The sequence below is a fragment of the Varroa destructor genome, unplaced genomic scaffold, assembly GCF_002443255.2.
Source record: "Varroa destructor unplaced genomic scaffold, Vdes_3.0 BEIS01000003.1, whole genome shotgun sequence".
Classification (NCBI taxonomy): Eukaryota; Metazoa; Arthropoda; class Arachnida; order Mesostigmata; family Varroidae; genus Varroa; species Varroa destructor.
In genome coordinates, this window is record NW_019211456.1 from 23,626,742 (window position 1) to 23,646,795 (window position 20,054).

A 20,054-nucleotide genomic window follows, 5' to 3' on the forward strand; every position below is an offset into this window, starting at 1 on the left:
GACTGACGCATACGCGTCTGAATGGAGTTACATGTAGAACTAAAAAACCATTTACCGAGATTGTTGCCAGTCGATGGTGTCGCTACTAATAGAACGACTGTGAAGAAGACAATGGCTGCCTGTTTCGTCTCAGATACATCATTGAAATTCAATTTTGTTGGCGAAAAAGATCATCTAAGCAATCATGTTTACTCTCACGACACCCGAAATATCTAAAGGGCCCGTTTTCAATATGGGTACGAATGAAAAATACAACTGTCCCGTCCAAACCCGAGTATCCTTATCGCTTAGTCTAACTAGACGACTATTAGACATTACGACCCCATACAGTTGTTATAATTATATCTAGACGAAACGATCTATCCGAAGCTAGCTAACGATACATAACGCCTTTCGAAAATAGTCCTATTTGCGGGCTCTTGCTTATATCGCACCCTGTGCCTTCTCAAGAGGAAGTGCAGGGCTATACAACCAATAATATGCCTTTTCCGATACGTTTCATTTTATAACATCGAAATTTCTATGCCCTCTACCTAGTGCATATTTAGCGTAATATCTGTCGCCGCCATTATAGCATCCAGAGAAATAGCGTTATGCTTGTTGAAGAATCTTCAAAAATCGATTTTGTAAAAGTCAAATTAAGAACGCCAATGACTAAACGTATGTCATCGATTTTCTCCTCAATCGCTTTATTACGAGATTTGCCATCGCCGTTGTATCCGAGTGTACAGCCAAACTCGGCCTTTTTCAATTGCTGCGTCTGTCTGTGATCACTGCCTTACTGGTACGGCATTGAAGCTCAACGACGAATTTCAGCAAATTCGATGATTATCATCATTAGTCGGTCGTAACAATTAGAAGTAGCGGATATCCACTTTAAGGCGTCTAAAGTCTACGGCGCTACCAGGATTACCATAGTCCACTGTATAGCCAACGGTAAACGGACACAAGTCTGCTGGCTAGATATACTTGTGTATTATGTGGTCATCGATTATGACTTGTTAGGTTCTATTGCCTAACTTAGAGGTTATCCGTAGCGTTTACTGGTATTTTGTACTAACTAACTCTTCTTCTTGGCGTCATATCCTTTATTCTATTAGCGGGACCACAAACCTTATTTAGTGAACAAGTCTAGCCAGCAAAAAAGACTGCATCTTTTTTAGGCAGACAACGGATTTGTTCTTTTCTGGGCGTCCTGTAGTCTTCCTGAAATCTGCAGGAATTGTATGCTTTATTGATTTTTATTAAGACCAAAAACGGATTTGTTGTTGGTTTATCTTCTGCAAGCATCGTTTGACAGCCAATCAAATGATGCTTGGGGAAATAATGCTTTTTATTACAAGATCTGATGCACTGTAATGCTATTAAATGTAGTAGTAACGATGTAAGCCGAACGCGGTACACTCGGGCTTATAATAATAGACAAACTGCATCATAATTAATGTTATTAGTATTATTGTTAACTTTTTTTTTTATTACGACGCTCCTTTTTCTTCTCCCCCCCTCTCTCTCTCCCTCCCTCTCTCCCTCTCTCTCTCTCTCCCCTCTCTCTCTATATATATAAATTTTTTTGCAAAAATTGATAGACAAATTGATGCTGACTTGGCAGTAGTATTTCGATTGTGTCTAATTTAGACTTAGAGAGAAAAGTCATTCACATTTAAAGGTCTCTTTATTTAGAATCTTTTTTTAGTATGATCTCGTCGTATTAGTTCTGAAATGGGGCTCGCATAGCTCAACTTTAATTAATAAGTATACCAAAAGATATGTGTGATTCTTTTGAGCAGAAGTGAAGCAGGATTTACTGGGAATAAAGCAGATTGCTTTCCCGGCTACCGTTTGGAATAACGCTGTATATGGGGTACAATGTCAACTGAGACAACACGAACTTAAAAGAGTGACCCGTAGTGTGTGACAATGGGTCAAACCAATGCTACCAAATATCACTCACCCGTCTACATTAATTACTAATAATTAACATAATATATGCCGCACAATTCATTTTTGCTATGCCTTTTACCTTCCTATTCATGTAGGTTCAACCCACCGAAGCATCCAGCGTCAATCAGGGTCGAATTCAAAGAATAGAGACTAGTGGTCTCACTTCAATCCTTGTTTGAAAGGCAAGATTCCCTGTGGAATATTCGCTATAATACGATATGATATGATTGTTATCTGTTTCGTTACTACCGAAAATCAGCAATCAAAACATAGTAAGATGAACCGAAAGCTCATATACTAAAATGTCCAAGGCGATTGCAAGATAGCCAACTAGGACTAATTATAATTAATAATTATAGATAACCATAGTCAATTTGACTATGGTTATCTATAAAACAACCCATTGAGACATTCTTCCTTGTTGGCAGTTCGTAAACTTAGTCTCCTCAATCCTCCTCAATACTCTACAAAACATTACGATATCATTTTGATTAGAAATCATTATCATTAAGATAAGACTCACTCCAAATACACAATGTCAAGCCACGTTTATATAAAACTTAGTTTATCTTTAAGAGAGAATTGAAGTTGCAGTACATAGATTGTTTGTTCGGCAAAAGAGTTGAACAAGATTTTGTACTTCGGATCAGCAGTGAATGTATCACGTACCGTGACTGCCAGCTATTGCAGAAAATAAGCTCACAATTCAAGTCGAGGATAGTTATTCCATTAACAACTGTTCCTATACGCGCAAATAGCAGCGTTCACGTTTCTACAAAAGCATCGTCGTAGCATTGATGATTCACACTCGAAAAAAAAACAGTGCAGAACTTCAGGTTATAGTTACGTCATTTTTTGCCAATTGCGTCTGTTTTGCAATAGGTCCTATCAGATGAAATCAGGTATATTATGCATACGTTTATAATTTGACATATTCCAAAAACAAAATAGACCAGAAATTCTGTACTAATACAATTTCTTTACAACGACTAGTGCAATAGTTTAACTGCAATTGTGAGAAAAAAAAACGACGATGCCTCAGTTGTATCATTACCACACATATCCCACCTGCTCGAGTGGGCCTTTGCCTTATATAACGAATCATATTGTACACAACCATCATATAATTGTGCCGGGGTATTGTATGGACTTTTTCGTCGGGATAGATAAAGCCTTCATGGTCGCGCCTCTACACGACATTTGAATGATGCACTCGATCCGTTCGATCATTAAGATCACGTCCTGTAGCATTTATAGATTGCTGTTCCGACAGCAACTTAAGAGATGGGTTGGCCAACTTCTAAATGTAAACCAACTTCAGCGACTATCATTACATTCACGCGCCCAATTAGCGACGGACGTAAGACACCACTGATTGACTCTTCACGTGTTCTAATAAGTTCACACAAAAAAAAAACTCGAAACAACTCATTGCGATAGTGGGCCGTGTTCATCCATCGACACAGAGGTGAGTTTGTCCTCACTTGCGGAGTCAGCGGCAGTGCTGGCATCGTTTCTCGAACCTCAACTTCCAAGAAGCAGATGCGATTCAACAACTTGTTGGCATCGTGGATAGCGTTAGGTCCTGTTGCCTAGGGGAGAAAATAGGCATACGTATTGGATACCACTCTCTAGTGCGCGAACTGTGACCCTACGATGAACAGAGAATAATAATCAGGTTATTTTAGACGGCGCTCCATACAAACGCTAGATAAATTGTATAAATAAAGTGAGTAAATGATAGTGGCTCCCCCTAACTGTTCGGCTTATTGTTATTGTTTAGTTGATTAAGAAAAGTCACTCATAAAAAGGTGCATTTGGCCAATTTAGAACTTTTTTTAAGCAGGGTAAAAGCAAAGTGTCTCTCTTCAAGGTGCAGAGTTCCGGTCTTCCGGCAAACATTAAAATTAAGCAAAAACTCGTCTGCGGTCCGCCCAATACGCACGGTATCCACTACGAGATATTAGATTCTACAGATATTTTCACATGAATATGTTGCCAACGTATTATTTGCTCAATTCCCAGCTGGGGATTAATCGTCATTATCATAACCGCTTAATGATTTACTAAATTATATATTATTAAACAATATAAAAAGGAACTTAACTATTACATTTTCCAATCACAGAATAATAGGGGCCATTATTAAGAGGCGTGCGAACCGGGGCATATTTGCTGGGAAATTGAAGTAGATTTTGTACTAAATTACAAATGTTGACTGCTACAATATGAGGTATAAGCCTTGGAGCAGGGCTGTGCAACCCCCCCCCCCCCACCCAACAAGTGAAATCGTACGAGAAAAGATGCGTTAAAACTCTCATCCTTGGACATGAGCGACGTTTTAACTTAACGCAACTATTCCGGTTCTTTTTTCGAGCTCGAGATTGGACGCAGCTGATGTCGCAGCCGGGTCAGAATGATAATAGTCCCATTAGTAAACACTATTATTATTAAAATAACTGTAAGCACACTATTTTAGGAAAATCATTGTATATCGATGGAAGGGATTATTTTTATTATGGACATTTTGTATTAGACACGGTGGGTTCTGCGGCCATTATTCGAGTGAGTGGTAGAGCCTATTACGACTGTCGCCGATGAACTACACTAAGCAAAGGCGTTCAAACTTCCCCTTTACGCACATTGACACTATCAACTCCAAGATCGAATACTTGGTTTTGTAGGATCCAGGAAGAATTGCAGGACATGCAAGGCACCGTAAAAAGGATAAAACCCTTTTTCTCTGTTTTTAGATGAGAATCCATCTTCAAGAGATTTGCTTGCTAATTCGACATGCTTTAAGGTACGTCAAGTCGCTAACCAGATAAAGGATATAATGTAACGATGGAGCTAATTACAGTTCGCCAAAGACAATCGTTTTGACTAATCGTTCTGGCGACGTATTTGGGAGTTTCGCCTCAATCAATCCACCACTCAAACACTTGGCAGCAACCGCGGCCGCTGCGTTTCTACTGCTTACCGTCGGCTACACGTGGACAACAAAGTATGGCAATCCTGGTACCGCCCCAGACTTTGAGTATATTGAACGCCCTAGTCCACTGCACAATATCTCTAGCAATACAAATACCTAGTCGCTACGGCTTACTGCGACGTGCCAGCGCATTCGCTGAAATTTATTGACTCCAATATCTGAAATGAACTCCAATATCGTGCTAGCAAGACGCCAATCACACGATCTAATAAGGAAACTGGAGGAGAAAGGCCATTCCTCGCCGCTGTGGATGGCCTGCCGGCCGGCCTGCCGGCCATGGTAATGGCAAGCCTTTTGATAGAGTGATCGAGCTTGTTGATGATGTATATTTCTTCAATAACAATGCTCGTTTGTGCTTCAAGAAAAAAACTTTTAAAAATATCACAACGAACCACCGAGCCGCAGATCCCGGCTAAGCGTTCCATTTAAATAAATCGGCTGGCAGAATATTTATCCAAAATGGCATCACTGTTCTTATTGTTTTTCGCACCGAACAAACGGTACAATGCTAGTGAGTTTTCGTCGTGGCACTCGTTTCTCGACGTGCCATTAAATATGCCGATAAAATAGCTGGGCTCCGTGGCAAATTGAGAACAGAGCAAACTTAAGTTGGCTTTCACATAGGCCCAATAAGAAAACCAAAATAGAGTGGGTTTCGAGGGAAGTTCACTTAGCTTTGGATTTCTTGTAAAACAGTAGATTCAAATCACCATTGCCAAATCAAGCCTGGCTCATATTCGCTGTGACATCTTTCAAAAAATGATTTGCTACCATACCGCAGTTAAATATTACAATGGTCTTACGTAACATCTTCTGATTATGGCTAATTTCATAAATTAATTTTTATTACTCAACGTGAGTCGTCGCTACAGTTTGATTCTTGATTTGAGCCTAAACAGGCTCATGGACTTGGAGTAGTCCTGTTTATCAAAATACGTAACAAATATTGCATGAAATAAACTCAGACGTCAAGAAGAGTATAGACCATCATTAGAAACCGTCGCGGCTCTGTACCTTGGAAAGATAAGGGAGAAAATTAGCTAGTAGCGATTTATCATTGCTTCGACCCGTGTCGACGAATGCTGGGTCCTTTAAGCTAAAATTGAAGCAAATATTTTTGTTTTTTTAAGTAATAATACTAAATCAGATACGGGCCATTCTCAGCGATCGGGCGATCAGTGGCTTTCTGTCATCTTTCTTGTAACACGCTAAACCTATCACTGTAGAACTTCCGGGCGACGAATAGTGGCAAGTGCTTTCTGTATTCCTCCACTGAACTTAAATTAACACCATTAAAGAAGTTCTGCGGGTCTTCGCAGAAACAAACAACCAGATCTTGCGCCATCTGGTTATCTAGACTATATGGCAAATGGGCAAAATTTTCCGACCAAAATATGTACCGAGTGACTAAAAATATACGTGGTCTGGCATTGCCATAATAAAATAGGACGCCTTCCCTGATTACGAGTTGGCGTTCATTTTTTTCAATGTCTTGTTGTTGACAGTTGAAATCTGAATCAACCCTTTGCCACGCGCTAGCAGCCTACAGTGCACGTTTCCTTTCTAATCTCATTAAACGCATAGCATCACCTTCCCTCTTGTCGGCCTAAACCTTTCCACAGTTGTGAACCACATTCATTTTTTTTTTCAATTTTTACATTATCATTAAATATGGTCCACTTTTTATAACTCGTTTTAAAACTGGCCTGATTTCGATTCGCTCCGTTTCAATAAAATTTTGTATATGTATATTATTTTGCGTCAATTTGTGCCCCAGCCAAATACTGAGTGTTTTTTTTACGGCTAGCTTTACATTACAAACATTATAAAACCGTTTGGTGGTGGATATTTAGTCCTTAGTGATATCATAGCTACTCACGTGCCAGTCTTGACCTCGTTCATTTCTTTTGCATTTAGCCCGACCACTACGTGGAGTGTTTTTTTACATAGAACTTTCCAAAATGAAGCATCTTCTCGGACCGTTTCTTGCGACATCGCATATTGACTGTGGACAGCATAACGTTTTTTTATGGGTCTGGGCAGCAGTATTTGTGATTTCGAGTGACGCCAACTCAGCGTGACTCATGTTACGTGACTAAAGCCATCTAGCCAAAAAAGCAGTCAATATTTTTTCCATAACTCCATATTTACATTTTAGTATCTGTGTCTTTCAGCTATTCAGTGAAAGATAGTTGTTTATGTTTGCAGTTATCTAAAAACCTCTTTACCGACCCGTTAGTCCTCTAATATCTACCCGGTCTAGTCACTGTAGATTATTTCGGCATTACGCCATTTCTTTCTGAATTCGTCTCAATCAAATCATAGATACCGCGTAAGAAACACCTGCTGCATATATATATATATATATATAGGAGCTCCATTCGATGCAAAATACGTCATACCGTACGAATGACACATCTAGTTAATGGACGAGGTTGAGTTTAGAGTTCCCCATAGAACTTAAAAGGGCCCCGCTCACTTTGGAGGTAACGTTTGTGGACGTTGCCATGACAGCACGCAGTATCGGCTGCTGCTGAGAGTAAGTAAAATGGGCGTAGGTGACGGTCGTCTAAGCTGTTTTGATTAGGCCCTCCGGGTCAACAGACACCGGTGTCCCGTATAGTTCCTGCTGGAAGCTCTGTTGTTGGTGTGGTCCCGTCGTCAATGCAGGAGCGGGCGAGTATCCCTCGACATATCTACCGTGGAGTATAAATGCTATAGTCTATGCACATAAACAAATCGTACCATTCTAATAACTCGTAAAAAATACCCGCTGCGGACGAAGACGCTCACTTGCTCAGCAAATATCAGAAGGCTGTCTATATGCTCGTGTTTTGTACTATAAAATAATCAGCTATATCACCAGCTTTGGACCATTGTTTAGACTTTTGCTTCGAAAGCCCCTTCACGAAACTGGAGCGATGCCTACCGTCATAGTCTATAGCTGCCTAACTGTTAATTTTTCTATTGAAATCAAAACGAAATTTACGCTAATGGCGTCGGAGGAATCAGCAGCGGTTCTTGCGTAGGCTTGTTATCCAAAGGTCTACAAAATCTGCTTGAATTAATGTGATCGATGTTCGATGTATATAGCTTCACAGTGTCTCATCTTCACAGTGTGGAAGAACCACATTTTGATTCGCAATAAAGATGAGGAGAATTTGAAAGTTGTACGGGATTACCAGGATGTACAAACCATCAAACGATATTTTGGCAATGGTGAAATTAAAAACTTGTTGTCAAACCCTCTGCTGGTGGTCCTTGTTAGGTAATATCGAGCCTTAATCAAATAGCTTTTGACTACTGCTAAACTATAGAAGCCATGTATCTTGTTTTAAGTAATTGATGACTTCGTATTTATACTCAATGGATTTAATGGTGTATTGATGCACGACATATTTGGATTAGAGAGAGCCTGAATCTTCTTTTTCTAGCCAAATTTCTGGCCGATTCACGCTAGTGAAGTGTATCTCGACAGCCTGAATGACAAGCGTGTCCAGTATATGTCAGATAACATAATACGATAACGGCGAGATCGATAATTCCGTTGATCAGAGTGCCATGTAGAGCTCTATGAGGAACAAGTTAGGCAGTTTCCTCACAGCAGCTTCCCAATGTTATATACTGTATTCATAATAAGTGAGTAAAAGTATATTGAAATTTTGCTTAATTTCAACGCCAGCCTTTTCAGAGGACTATGCTATTTTGGTTGTTACTGTCCGACGTTTGTTTGAGCCAAGTATTATTACTATATGTTGCTATTATACATATAACTTTGTTGTGTCTCGATGAAGCGCATCGATCGCAAAAGCCTCTATGGTGACAACTAAAAATTAAGCGTCACTTGGTCTCTACTACTCAATTGTTGGTCACAGGTATTTTTTAATTCATTGCTGGAAAAATGAAAAGTATTAGACCTCAAATAGTGTTTGAGTTCCACATTGAGTCAACTTCGAGGACCGATGTGTATATTTGAATTGAGTCGCACTCGGGCTTGTCTAAAATTTTTCCTTATCGCGTGTGTAGTTTGTAGTCATATGTCGGTATTTCTCGGTTTTCACAAATCATACATACAACTGAGGACACCATGGTAGAAAAGTCTCCTTGAAATACGTATCTATAAAATCTCCCACAGTCAATGCGTGATTATAACACTATTGTTATTTTATTGCAGTACCCCGCCAGCAACGCGGCAGATATAACAAAAGAAAGAAGTGACTATGTTAGGTTTTCCCTAAACGTTTTGACTATGTACGTTCAGCCAGTGGTATCTATAGATAACTATATAATGTTGAGCTTAGCATTGCCTTTTGTGCTCCTAGCTCATCCAATTGGTGTACTTGTGTTGAAAAATTAGTATCAATGGCGTCCGGATACGCGGAGCTCGATTAATGCTCATGGACGTTCCGGCCTAACGGTGCGCGATCGGAATAGGATTATTATGCCAAACCATTCTTCCTAGTCCTATTATTAACTACGTAAGCTTACTTCTATCTATGTACAACATCCTGCATCCTATTCATGGCGTTCTCTGTTCGAAAGACTAGCACAGATATTTATAAAGTCCACGAGCCAAAAACGTCCTTTGTAGCTTTTCAGCCTAGTGAATCTCATAGGCAGCTATTTGTAACTATCAATATCAACTGTTTCCGTGCCTTCTAAGGTATAATACTCTTGATGGTTCAATCTTTTGGTGTAGTCTAACGCTTGTAATGTGTTGACTATCTACAGGCGCTCGCACCGTGGGGCACAGTTGAAGAGGTGCGCTTAAATAAGCGTAGTGACCGAAAGGCAAAAGAAGCCGTCGACAAGCAGGATGGCCTTAAGACGAAAGATGAGACTCGAACGATGCGTGCCGAGAAAAAAAGGAACAGCACAGAGTTAGTATGGTGTCGAAACGGCCTCCATTTTGTACTGGTTTACTTAGTCTCTTAGGTAGTAATAGGGGCATTAAAAGAAAGTACGTGTTAAACGATATGAATAAGATAAACAAGGGAAGCGCACAACAATATTCGAGCCTTTAAAAAGTTGTAGGTACACACTTCGCGCTGATGTGAAGATATACACTCAACTGGAAAACAATCCCAAGGAGGGTTGACAATAACGATGAGCATTGCCGGAACTATATATATATATATATATATAGTTACTAAGGAAACTCCAGTATATCTTCATGGCAAAGCCGTATTTATATATACACAATTGCGATATTATCTGAAACACCAGATCGTTCAGTATGGAACGTGGCATGGTGGAAACGCAGAAATCTGTGGTATAAGAGGTTACGAAATTTCCAAATGTCATTTCGGCATCATGTTAAAATTGTAGTAATTTTCAGACTAAAAAAAATGTTCATACCATGAAAAAATGGCAATTAGTACTGACAAGCATGGTGGAATACAAAGAGCCTTCGATTGTACCCCTTGCATTTTTACTACCGTCATCCTTGTTGTGTATTATCGATCGTTGTAGAGCAGCAGAAATGATTTATTTCCGTTCATTAATCTTGGCTGCTTAATGCGGAGTTCCTTCAACCGGTAAATTAGGACTTATTTAATGCACTTAATCACCGATAAAATTTTACAGCTATATATTCGTTTCGAGAAGACACGTCGTCAATTTGGGGGCATCCATCCACTGACTGGCCTCTACGATTTTCGTTTTTCATCGTAAGTTACAGTTCGATGGTAGAATGGGTCACTGCCGTAACGCGAGAACAAAGAGGATTAAGTGTCTTCACGTCTCTATTTTTGGATAGTTTCTCAAATTAATTTTCTTTATCTCATCAATTCAACCCAGATAAACAACTATGATATTTTCATACACGAATGCTAACGCGCTTTGAGATAAACCGGCTTTCACCACAGCCCTCAGCTAGTCCTTCTTCACGAGTTCACAATTTCCCTACTCGAATTTTTTAAACTAATAGTTCACGTAGTAAAATCTTCAACGAACGCAAAGCTTCTACGCTGAGCTTGCTTGGCCGTTATAATTTCTAGATGGAGCTCACAAGCGCCGAATGGTTGGTTCCCCACCATCAGCCTGCTGCAAGTCTGAGTGACGATAATGGGAAACACGGCCTCAGATTGTAAAAAGTACAAATATATCCTCAATACATACAAACAAACAAAGTATCATGAGGTGTCGAACCATATAAAATAGAAGTATCGAAACATGTGAGGTTAATGTTTGTTACGTTTTATTCTAAACCTGTTATAACAAAGCTTCTTTAATTTTCTTATTTAGGTCGAAGAGCAAATTATCTTCAAGTAAAACAGGTACAAGCGTGCCGGCTGCATCGAAGATCTACTCAAGTGGTAGTAGTTTTCTTCTAAAATTCGCAAATTAAACTGTTCTGTTTACGCCGTATTTATGCAAAAATAAAAAAAAAGCTAGTCGCAGATATCGTGTAGATAAATGTGCACTACTAGAAGATTTTTTGTTACCTTTACAAATGCTTAGGTTTATGTAGTGCGGTTTTCAGTTTAGTACAGTCTTGTTTCATAATAATGATTTCGGTTTCTCTCTATGCATGCATGTTGGGATGTAGAGTACCGTTGATATGCGTATGCTCAGAAGATATGGCATGCTTCTGTCGGAGGTCTCACTATCGATGCTTTTCGTGTGCTAGCCGCTAGTACCAAGTTCATTCCTTACCATGATCATTCGTTTTAAACGATCGCAAAGAGAGATTAATGCTAAAAGTCTAAATACTATTACAATTACACTTTTAAACACTACAAAAAAACAGAATCAGGATCTAATGATAACCTGGTTCGTCCACCTTGTCTCCCTAAAAGGTAAAATGAGAAATTCGAATTCGATAAATCAAAGTAGCAGAACGTCGCTAACAGGCAAAAGTTCAACAAGTTCCCATGGCACTACAGCGAAATCGGGTGCTACCAATGCTCTAAAAAGCTCAGACAGCGTACTTAAAGAAAGTGACCTACTGAAAAATGGGATAAGGAAGTTCAAGGAGGCCACAGATAAGAACAATGATGTTAAACAGCGACACAAGGAGGTATGTATTTAAAAATGATTCCTCTCACACATGAACTTATGAGTTAGAGAAAACTTCTGTCTTCATCGGCAATAGCTTTCATCCGTTCTAGCATGAGTGTTGACCAAATGATTGTTTATAGCCGTTGACGTGCAGTCTTTTTAGGATAGCGCCTAAACATTGACAGCTCGGACATTGGAATCGATAATAGTATAATGTACTATAAAGGTTAAAATGGTGTTAGGTATTAACGGTCATTAGAGGACCGACCTTGTTTTATGAGATAGATACGATTTGGGCTCACTTAGAGTTTTGCGGCTGTCCCATTAATGTGATTTCCCTATGAGATAGTTAACAATTACTTTTTTCATGGCCATTTGCAAACGGACGATAATGCTTTCCTTTCTACTGACTAATCAAGCAGAATAAATTTAATCAAACTTGTGGATCTTGAATTATGAGCAAAAAGTAAGCGATCGACAAGACAAGATATTAAATTTGCTTGCTAAATGCTAAATATAACCTTTGTTTTAGACAAGGGAACATGGCAACAAAGAAAAATACGGGCAGTCTTCGTCGGCTGCTAGGAATTCATCAGCCAACGTACGCAATAACATATCGGTAAGAAAAGATCAATGAGAGTGGATTTACTCGTTTTTAATTTGTCTTTTTAAAGCAGAACACCTATCGAAGAAACACTCGACCAAAAACAATTTTGGGACTGTTCGAAAGAAAAGACAGAAGCCAATGAAATCAAATTATTTACAAAATTGAAACTGTTTTGTACGACATCAGTATGATACAAGGTATCGGTATTACGATGCATAAGTCTGAAAAGGAGCCCGGTTTAGCAAATCCCGTTGTGGCCGAAAATCATGCACCTTAGTAAAAAATATTCTTATGTCTATAGTGAAAAGTATGGATATACTTGAGTCAGTATAACTCGTATAAAATGGACGAGGTACGACATCTGGTAGGCACGTTGTTTACCAGGATAGCTTTCCGTTTCATTTAGAATGAAAAAGTCAAGCCAAAGGTGCAAGAGAGCCGTAACGGTAAGGCCGTTACTCAAAATGCAGAAAAAAGACCAGGAACGTCTGGAAAATCTCGCCGAGGAAGCACAGCAACCCATGAGAGCTTCTCCCCTACTTCAGCCAACCGAAATTCAGATTCCGACAACCGAAAAGCCGTGAGTGACAACCTTTCGCGTCTATACATCTGTAAAAACCTTCATTGAAGTTGCTCATAATATTCCAATAAGATTGTCACCGACAAGCGTATTAGCCTGGGAACAAGCCATAACTAGAACACGGCCAGATCTTGTTTGCGCTCTGTTAATTCCGTTTTTCTTTGATTACGCTCTTTCGGCCGGCACTTGTAGGAGGCCAGACTTACAAACAGCCTAGAGCGCAGTAGTAAAACTAGCACGTCGGATCGTTCAAAAACCTCGCAGAAGAGCGAACTTGGCCGAGCTTACGGTGAAGCGTCAGCAAATCGAAGGAGCACTGGATCATACGGCTACGATAACGGTGTTTCGCTACCTAATAAAGGCGTTGAAAAAACTGGCAATACCACGGAAAACGTATATTTCATTATAACATATGTAGTTAGTATAAAGATATAATTATAAACATCAGAAAAGTGTCGCTGGACAACGGAGAAACATTTAAATGGCTTCATTTTATCTATTACTATGGGTCATTTTAAAACTCGTACACAGTGTGATATAAAAATTCAACATGCAGGTTCCTTTGCCTGGTACATGTCATAGATTATGTTTGGTTATAAGCACCGTGTGCTTCCTATGAAGACTAAATTATTGGCATTTGATGGCACGTAATTTCACTGACTAAAAGCAAGCGCGTAGTGTAATAGATTCTGTCAAACTTTATTTCAAGCTCGTTAACGGATATGACGGGCTGACTCCTGGTGGAGAACGGGTTGGATCGGGCCGATACTCCCGCAGCAATTCAGGTTCCGAGGCAGAAAACTACTCGGACGACTTTAGCAGTTATGGTTCCGATTTCGAGTCGGATGAAAACGGAGAAGGTACAGTGACAACCAGTAATTCTAATGAGGAGATCGGTAAGAAAATGTCGCATCGATCTTTCTTATTCTGAACGAAACTCAAGTAAAAATAAGAAATATTTACAGATGTTCATTAAAGTAAACAGACAATAAAGCGTATAGTTTACGTAAGTAGCTGTTCTGTTGAGCCTAAATATGTAATGTTGTGAAATCCCAAGTGTAAAGTATAATAGTGTTTTTTAAATGAATGTTGCAGAACCGCTTCCAAAACGAGTCCAATTTCAAGTATCCGAGCCGTCACCCGAAAGGTGGCGACCCATACCACCCACAACACAAAAACCTCAGTCAAACGGTGAGTATCAAACGTGAATCTATATCAAACGTCCTAATTACTGAATACAACAAATTAAAAAATGTTAATATTATCATCCTTTCTTTAGGTATTAACACAATTTAGTTACAAATTAAAAGGTTCTAAGTGGTGTAACATTTACTCTACTAATTCATTCTAAAGTAACTAAATGTGGTCTACGGCAGAACTTCTTTTGGTCTGGTGGTTTCTTTCGTCTTTAAATAGTAATCTGTGTATTTTCCAGTCTACGTGTGGACATTAAATTGAGTTACCAGTATCAAAGAAGCATGAAAATTTGATGTATTCGCTATTTTTTTTCTGTGTACAAATATTTCTATATCCTTTTCTTGCTTTTTTCAGGAAAAAAGGAAACTGATGAAAATATAAGAGCGCACGAGATTCTATCGTTTATCCACCTCGACAGGTCAAAGCATTTAGCACTTCATTTCGGTAAATAATTTCATTACTATTATTTGTCATCTGCCATAGACTCTTTGATTTGATGCTGCAACTAAAGATATGAATGCTGGTACCTGTCATAGACCCACACTGCTAAAGTTCGACATTTATCTTATATAAAGAATCACGTCGTTTAATAGGTTTATTGCCCTTGAGCTCTTAGTTTACCTTCAAAAATACATAGACAGAGATAGAGAGAATATAGCCTCATCTAACTTATCAATCTATTTATTATCTAATTTTTGTTTAAATATATTAATTTATCACAGAGGGCCTTCAGTATGACAACTATATGGCAGCGTTCGGAGCATGTGACCGCCGGCAGAGAGCGACGCAAACAACAGAACGAGTTGAAGACGAATGTCAAACCGAGCCCAGGCTGATTCGTGAACTTTGGACCCAGCACCCCGCCAAGGGTATACAAGGCCCAGTCAGGGGTAAGCCATTAGAATATTTTACTATTCGAATAATAGAAGACTTGGCTATCCAAGCAAATGATAAAGTGATCCCTGGTGCAGCTATGTTAATCAGTATTTAAATTATTACTATGAGGTCTGAGTGCCAACTGAAAGCCGCAAGGAATATGAATCTTGATCAAGGATTTTCTCATGAGCTAGCTCTGTGTGTTACAAGTAATTGTTGAAAATTGAAGAATAAAATTTTCGGACAATATGAACCCACACGTGTCTATTATATGTTATGTTGGAATAGGATCGGGGGTCGGAATCGTGCGCGTTGTAGACGCGCTTGCATTGTCACGATTCGTGCAGTCGGCAGCCGCTGTCATCCTCGAAGTTATTGAAGAAGATCTGGACGTTAGCGCTAGAATGAATATCAACATTTCATTTACGGGGAGCGGGATTAATGGTCTCAGTGTTACGCGGGTAAGGAGGTACCAAAAGTCAGTTTAGATCGAATGTGTCTACTTTAGGTATTATAGATGGGTATATAGCCATAAATCAAACTTATGAAAACACTTATTACCGCGTAAACGACCGCCAGGCAAATTCATATAGCTTTATTTAAGACGAACCGAAAATAATAGTGTTTTTTTGCAGGTGTACTGAAAATCATTGCACGTTTTTTGATCGTTATAGGTGAATTTGCCCCTTTACCACTCACTACCAGTGATTGACGTCGCTACAGCTCCTTCAAAGGCTTCTCGTATAGCATGCGCATTTCAAACCCAGAAAGAAGAGGATAACGGTGTGCCAGAGTGCGGTCTTGGTCTTTGGGATTCAAGGGAACCCATGCAACCGAAAGAGTAAAGTTGTCCTTTGTTTCATTTTCTTTTAAAAGCAGGCGAGATTAATTCCGAACGAAGTAAACGTTGCTACTCTTTACCCCTCAAATAGCTAACGGGAGCGTTCTGTGTCTTTTTAACTCGCTGATTCAGTTGCGTGAGAGCAGAGAGCTGATTGAGTAACTGTCTCGTAACCATCTCATTTACGCATCTGGTGTTTAGGACAATATTCTTAATTAGCTTATCAGTAGCTACCTTAACAGTAGCATGTCGTTGATATAGAGCAGTATGTCGGCTACGTTTAATTGCAAGTGGATTAAGAAGCTATAGCCTCAGCTTTTGTTGTGGGAAAGCCTTTCTTGGACAGTCAAAATTTCTTGATGTCAATTACACAGAGAAGATTCCAGATTGTCGACGAATTAAGTTATTTGCTATGTGTATCAATATTGTTTCATTTGATGTAGATTTTTGACATGCCGAAGTCCTCCCCAGCGATTAACATGGCTTGGGGACGAGATTGTGGTTGCCGCCTTAGAAGACAGTAGTCTTGCGGCCTGGGACCTGCGTCGCACTACATCGTCCATTACGCCGGCCGCCGGTTTTAGCAAGTAAGCTCGCCTTGTCGTCTGTACAAATTCGCTACGGCTGTTATCGTGTAGCTTAATTTGTGTTTAGATGTAGAGGATACGTATATTATAATACACGTTATTACGACTCAAACCATTAAAATGGCCAATTCGTTGAAAGAATTCATTCAAGAAAACCTTTTGTCAGTTGTACGTGTCATAAGTTTTTTGGTTGTCGTACCCGGTTGAATGGTTCTGATCCGTTTGTGCGGATCTATTTGACTTTCATCTCCACACTATCAACAATACGAAAGACATTATAACGCTCATTCGCGCTTGAACACCGTTGTCAGGCATAGCAGCACTGCAGGACCTATGGCGATTGGCCCCGCATCTCTGATTCCTTGACAACACCTTGTTACCAACTAAATTAGCAACGTGAACATGCTTTAATTGGCTCTAAAAAAATCAAAAGATTATTTTGCATGACCTTTAGATTTATTTATGCCACTTAATGCAGTAAGGCCGTCGTTTTCAACATAGGTTGCTGAGAAATACTAGACATGTAATGACTGTGAAGGCCATAGCACTTACGATCATATATTTTGACAAGGCACCACACTCGACCCAAATGTACAAGTATTTTTCATATTTGTCTGAGGCCTCTTTAAAATCAAATATAAGTGGCTGTTTCTGTATTTGGTTCTCGGATGGAATCAGCTGGGGTGGATTGATGGTGCCGCGACGAGCGGCAGCGTTCAGCTCAGCATTGGAAAGTAAAGAGCTGTGCCGGATCGTTGGCTTATGTTCATTGACAACAAGGTAATGTGGGAAATTGTCAAAATTGAATTCTACGAGCAACTGCTCAATAGAACCTTTAAATTAGACATAAGGATAATTTGATGTGATGTCTGCATAAAAACAAAACTTCTCTATGTTACGTTATTTATTTTCTTGAAACCACTCGCGTTTAACCATCTGAAACACAAAGGTCGATTAACGTTGTGGATAATGTATGTGATAATCATCTGATGATGATCCAGGCGTGGAGAACTGAGCGACAATGAAGAAGAAACGTCCATAGTTACACTAGACTTCGAAGGACACCTTGTCTTTTGGTCGTTGTTTCATATCCAGGTACAAGTGTAAATAGATAAATAAATTTTAAAAAATTGCTAAGAACAGTTATTTCACTTGCATAAATCTAATAGAATCCATCCTCCATCCAAATCCATCATGCAGATTGAGTTGCATCTAGCATTAACTTGTAATTTGCCCAACGAACTCTATGGCAATTAAATGATAAGTTTCACCTCTAAGAATATTTAACAAGCTAATTGTCTCGATATACAGGAAACTGACAACGCCCTCGACGATCTCATGGTAGCGCCACAATCAACGATTAAGCTCGTCTGTTCAGCTAGAATAAAGCTTTCGCTCAACAATTTGCAATTTACTGCGCTTTCTGTTATTGGTAAGATCTCTCAAACGTTCCGATTTCTTTGCATCGGCCTTAAAAAAATGTTTCAGGCTTTGGTTACTTTTCTCATGGCGTTTGATGCACAGATCAGGAACTCTTCATTGGTCGTGATGATGGAGGGGTTTTCCATTTAAATCGTCATGCAACGCCAAAGTTCCCTAAAGCTTACACTGCCCGACCAACTGGCGCGAACGAGGTGGAAGGTAGCTATCATCATTATACGTGTGTGTCCATATCTATCTGCTTTTACATATCATTGGTTTATTCGAATTTGGTGAACGAAATTGAGAGCTATTCGGTAATATAGCTACTATAATTGTTACAAAAAATGTCTTATTGAAGAAAACAAAAAAAAAAATTGTATACTATAATATAACTCAGTTACGAATAGAGAATCTAAGCAATTTACACTCATTTAACTTCAGTTCTAAGCAGAGAAAAGGCCTGCTTCGCTTCAATATTCCTATGGGTTTATGATACAACTGAAAAAACAAGCCGAACCGAATTCATTTGCAGTGCCGTCCGGAGCCGTAACCTGTCTGTGTGGGGTTGGGCGCTATTTAGTAGTCGCCAGTAGCGCCACAAGGGACAGCTCTACCCTGAGGATATTTGACCGGGTCTCTGCGTATCCCCTCCGGACAGTTACACACTGGGCACGCGTGAGCAGCGTACTAGGTGTTTCCATGGGATTAGAGGTGTGTTGTTACTAGAACTTCGCTTCATTGTTTTTAATGAAATATGGCATACATTTAGATAGTGCCCAGTTGTATACTGGAATAGTTCGTATGATCGAGGCTTAGGTATGGGACTCTTTCGTAGGAGAACGTCTGATAAACCGCGTCTACTAAATTTTCAGTTCTACCTAAAAAGGTCGCCGAAAACACTTAAGGTAGTGACTTAGTCTAGATTTTAGCACAATCTCTGATGAAACAACAGTAATCCACTTGTCTCCGTTTTATCTGGTAATGTAGCAAACTACAACGTCTTCTACGGCGTTATTGGTCAACGCAGACTATCAGCTCTGTCGATTCGATCTCAACTCCACCAGTATTGAACTACTCTATGAAAAGTAAGTCGAACTCACGTAACTAACTAGCGACCCATATTGGTATGTCTCGAATATTTCGAGTTTTACGTCCTGCATTGATATTAAGCATTACTTCAGACAAGTGGCTCCCAAATAAAAACGTTTTTGCCATCAACCACAATCAATGTATGTGCTAAATAGTAATTTCATAGTTCAATATAAATTCAATATGAAAAAAATATAAATAAAAATAATAATTTTTATGTTTGGCTTCTGTTTTTTAAATGATTTTTTGCTGTCTGATTGAAAGGAGCCTACAACTGAACATTGCGTCCCGTTCGATTAGTTACCTCAAAAAAAATTAGATAATAAATTAACATATTTTTGCATACCTTCAGTGTACAGTCCCTGAGCATTCATAAAGCTACAGACATGAACGTCCTCGTAAGTACAATATCTATGTATATAATAATGTAATCGATAAAAAAAACTATATTTAATTACATTTCCTGGTTATTCAACTCAACACACATTGTTACTTTTTTTTATTTTTATGAAAAACCATTCCATCATGCTAGTAGGCTCTTTTGAGGAGCATATCAGGCTTGATGCTAATTATCTGGCGTCTGCACAGTGAGACTGTAGTTTATCCGATAAATCCTCTGCTTAATTACAGTTAATCGGTCGCGTGGATGGAGCGTTAGAGGTACACACTTTGTCTTGAGCACGCTGACCTTCCAGTGTGTTAGTAGAGCCATAGTGATGATACTGTCTGAATAAAGAGGAACTAAAAAGGACATAACATGAACTATATTATTAAAAACAAAACAATTATGGCACAATAATATTATACCAACGAAGTCGACAGTTAGGCATGTTTTGAACAGACAACAAAATATTAAAACTTAAACGGAAAAAGAAGCTAAAAGGAAGTAAACAGATGTTGCGGTTTCGTGGTTACGATGC

General features: G+C 39.2%; 1 protein-coding gene across 6 annotated transcripts in view; it reads left to right on the top strand.

Moving 5' to 3' along the window:
• LOC111246866 (uncharacterized) overlaps nucleotides 1–20,054 on the top strand; it is a 40,919-nt gene that overhangs the window by 20,705 nt on the left and 160 nt on the right. The window contains exons 1-23 of one of the 6 annotated variants that reach the window (XM_086983169.1): nucleotides 7,667–8,201; nucleotides 9,665–9,813; nucleotides 10,520–10,602; nucleotides 11,180–11,250; nucleotides 11,734–11,954; nucleotides 12,468–12,554; nucleotides 12,949–13,122; nucleotides 13,315–13,515; nucleotides 13,832–14,018; nucleotides 14,218–14,313; nucleotides 14,674–14,763; nucleotides 15,042–15,209; nucleotides 15,484–15,656; nucleotides 15,870–16,036; nucleotides 16,480–16,623; nucleotides 17,302–17,403; nucleotides 17,625–17,718; nucleotides 17,935–18,055; nucleotides 18,148–18,264; nucleotides 18,578–18,756; nucleotides 19,033–19,130; nucleotides 19,487–19,532; nucleotides 19,765–19,794. In XM_086983169.1, coding sequence (XP_086839295.1) covers nucleotides 11,739–11,954; nucleotides 12,468–12,554; nucleotides 12,949–13,122; nucleotides 13,315–13,515; nucleotides 13,832–14,018; nucleotides 14,218–14,313; nucleotides 14,674–14,763; nucleotides 15,042–15,209; nucleotides 15,484–15,656; nucleotides 15,870–16,036; nucleotides 16,480–16,623; nucleotides 17,302–17,403; nucleotides 17,625–17,718; nucleotides 17,935–18,055; nucleotides 18,148–18,264; nucleotides 18,578–18,756; nucleotides 19,033–19,130; nucleotides 19,487–19,532; nucleotides 19,765–19,794 — 2,490 coding nt within the window. In that variant the 5' untranslated portion in view covers nucleotides 7,667–8,201; nucleotides 9,665–9,813; nucleotides 10,520–10,602; nucleotides 11,180–11,250; nucleotides 11,734–11,738. Of the gene's footprint in view, nucleotides 1–7,471; nucleotides 7,610–7,665; nucleotides 8,202–9,664; nucleotides 9,814–10,519; nucleotides 10,603–11,179; nucleotides 11,254–11,733; nucleotides 11,955–12,467; nucleotides 12,555–12,948; nucleotides 13,123–13,314; nucleotides 13,516–13,831; nucleotides 14,019–14,217; nucleotides 14,314–14,673; nucleotides 14,764–15,041; nucleotides 15,210–15,483; nucleotides 15,657–15,869; nucleotides 16,037–16,479; nucleotides 16,624–17,301; nucleotides 17,404–17,624; nucleotides 17,719–17,934; nucleotides 18,056–18,147; nucleotides 18,265–18,577; nucleotides 18,757–19,032; nucleotides 19,131–19,486; nucleotides 19,533–19,764; nucleotides 19,795–20,054 lie in introns of those variants that run through there. The other 5 variants (XM_086983166.1, XM_086983168.1, XM_086983164.1 and 2 more) reach the window with 5 other exon arrangements.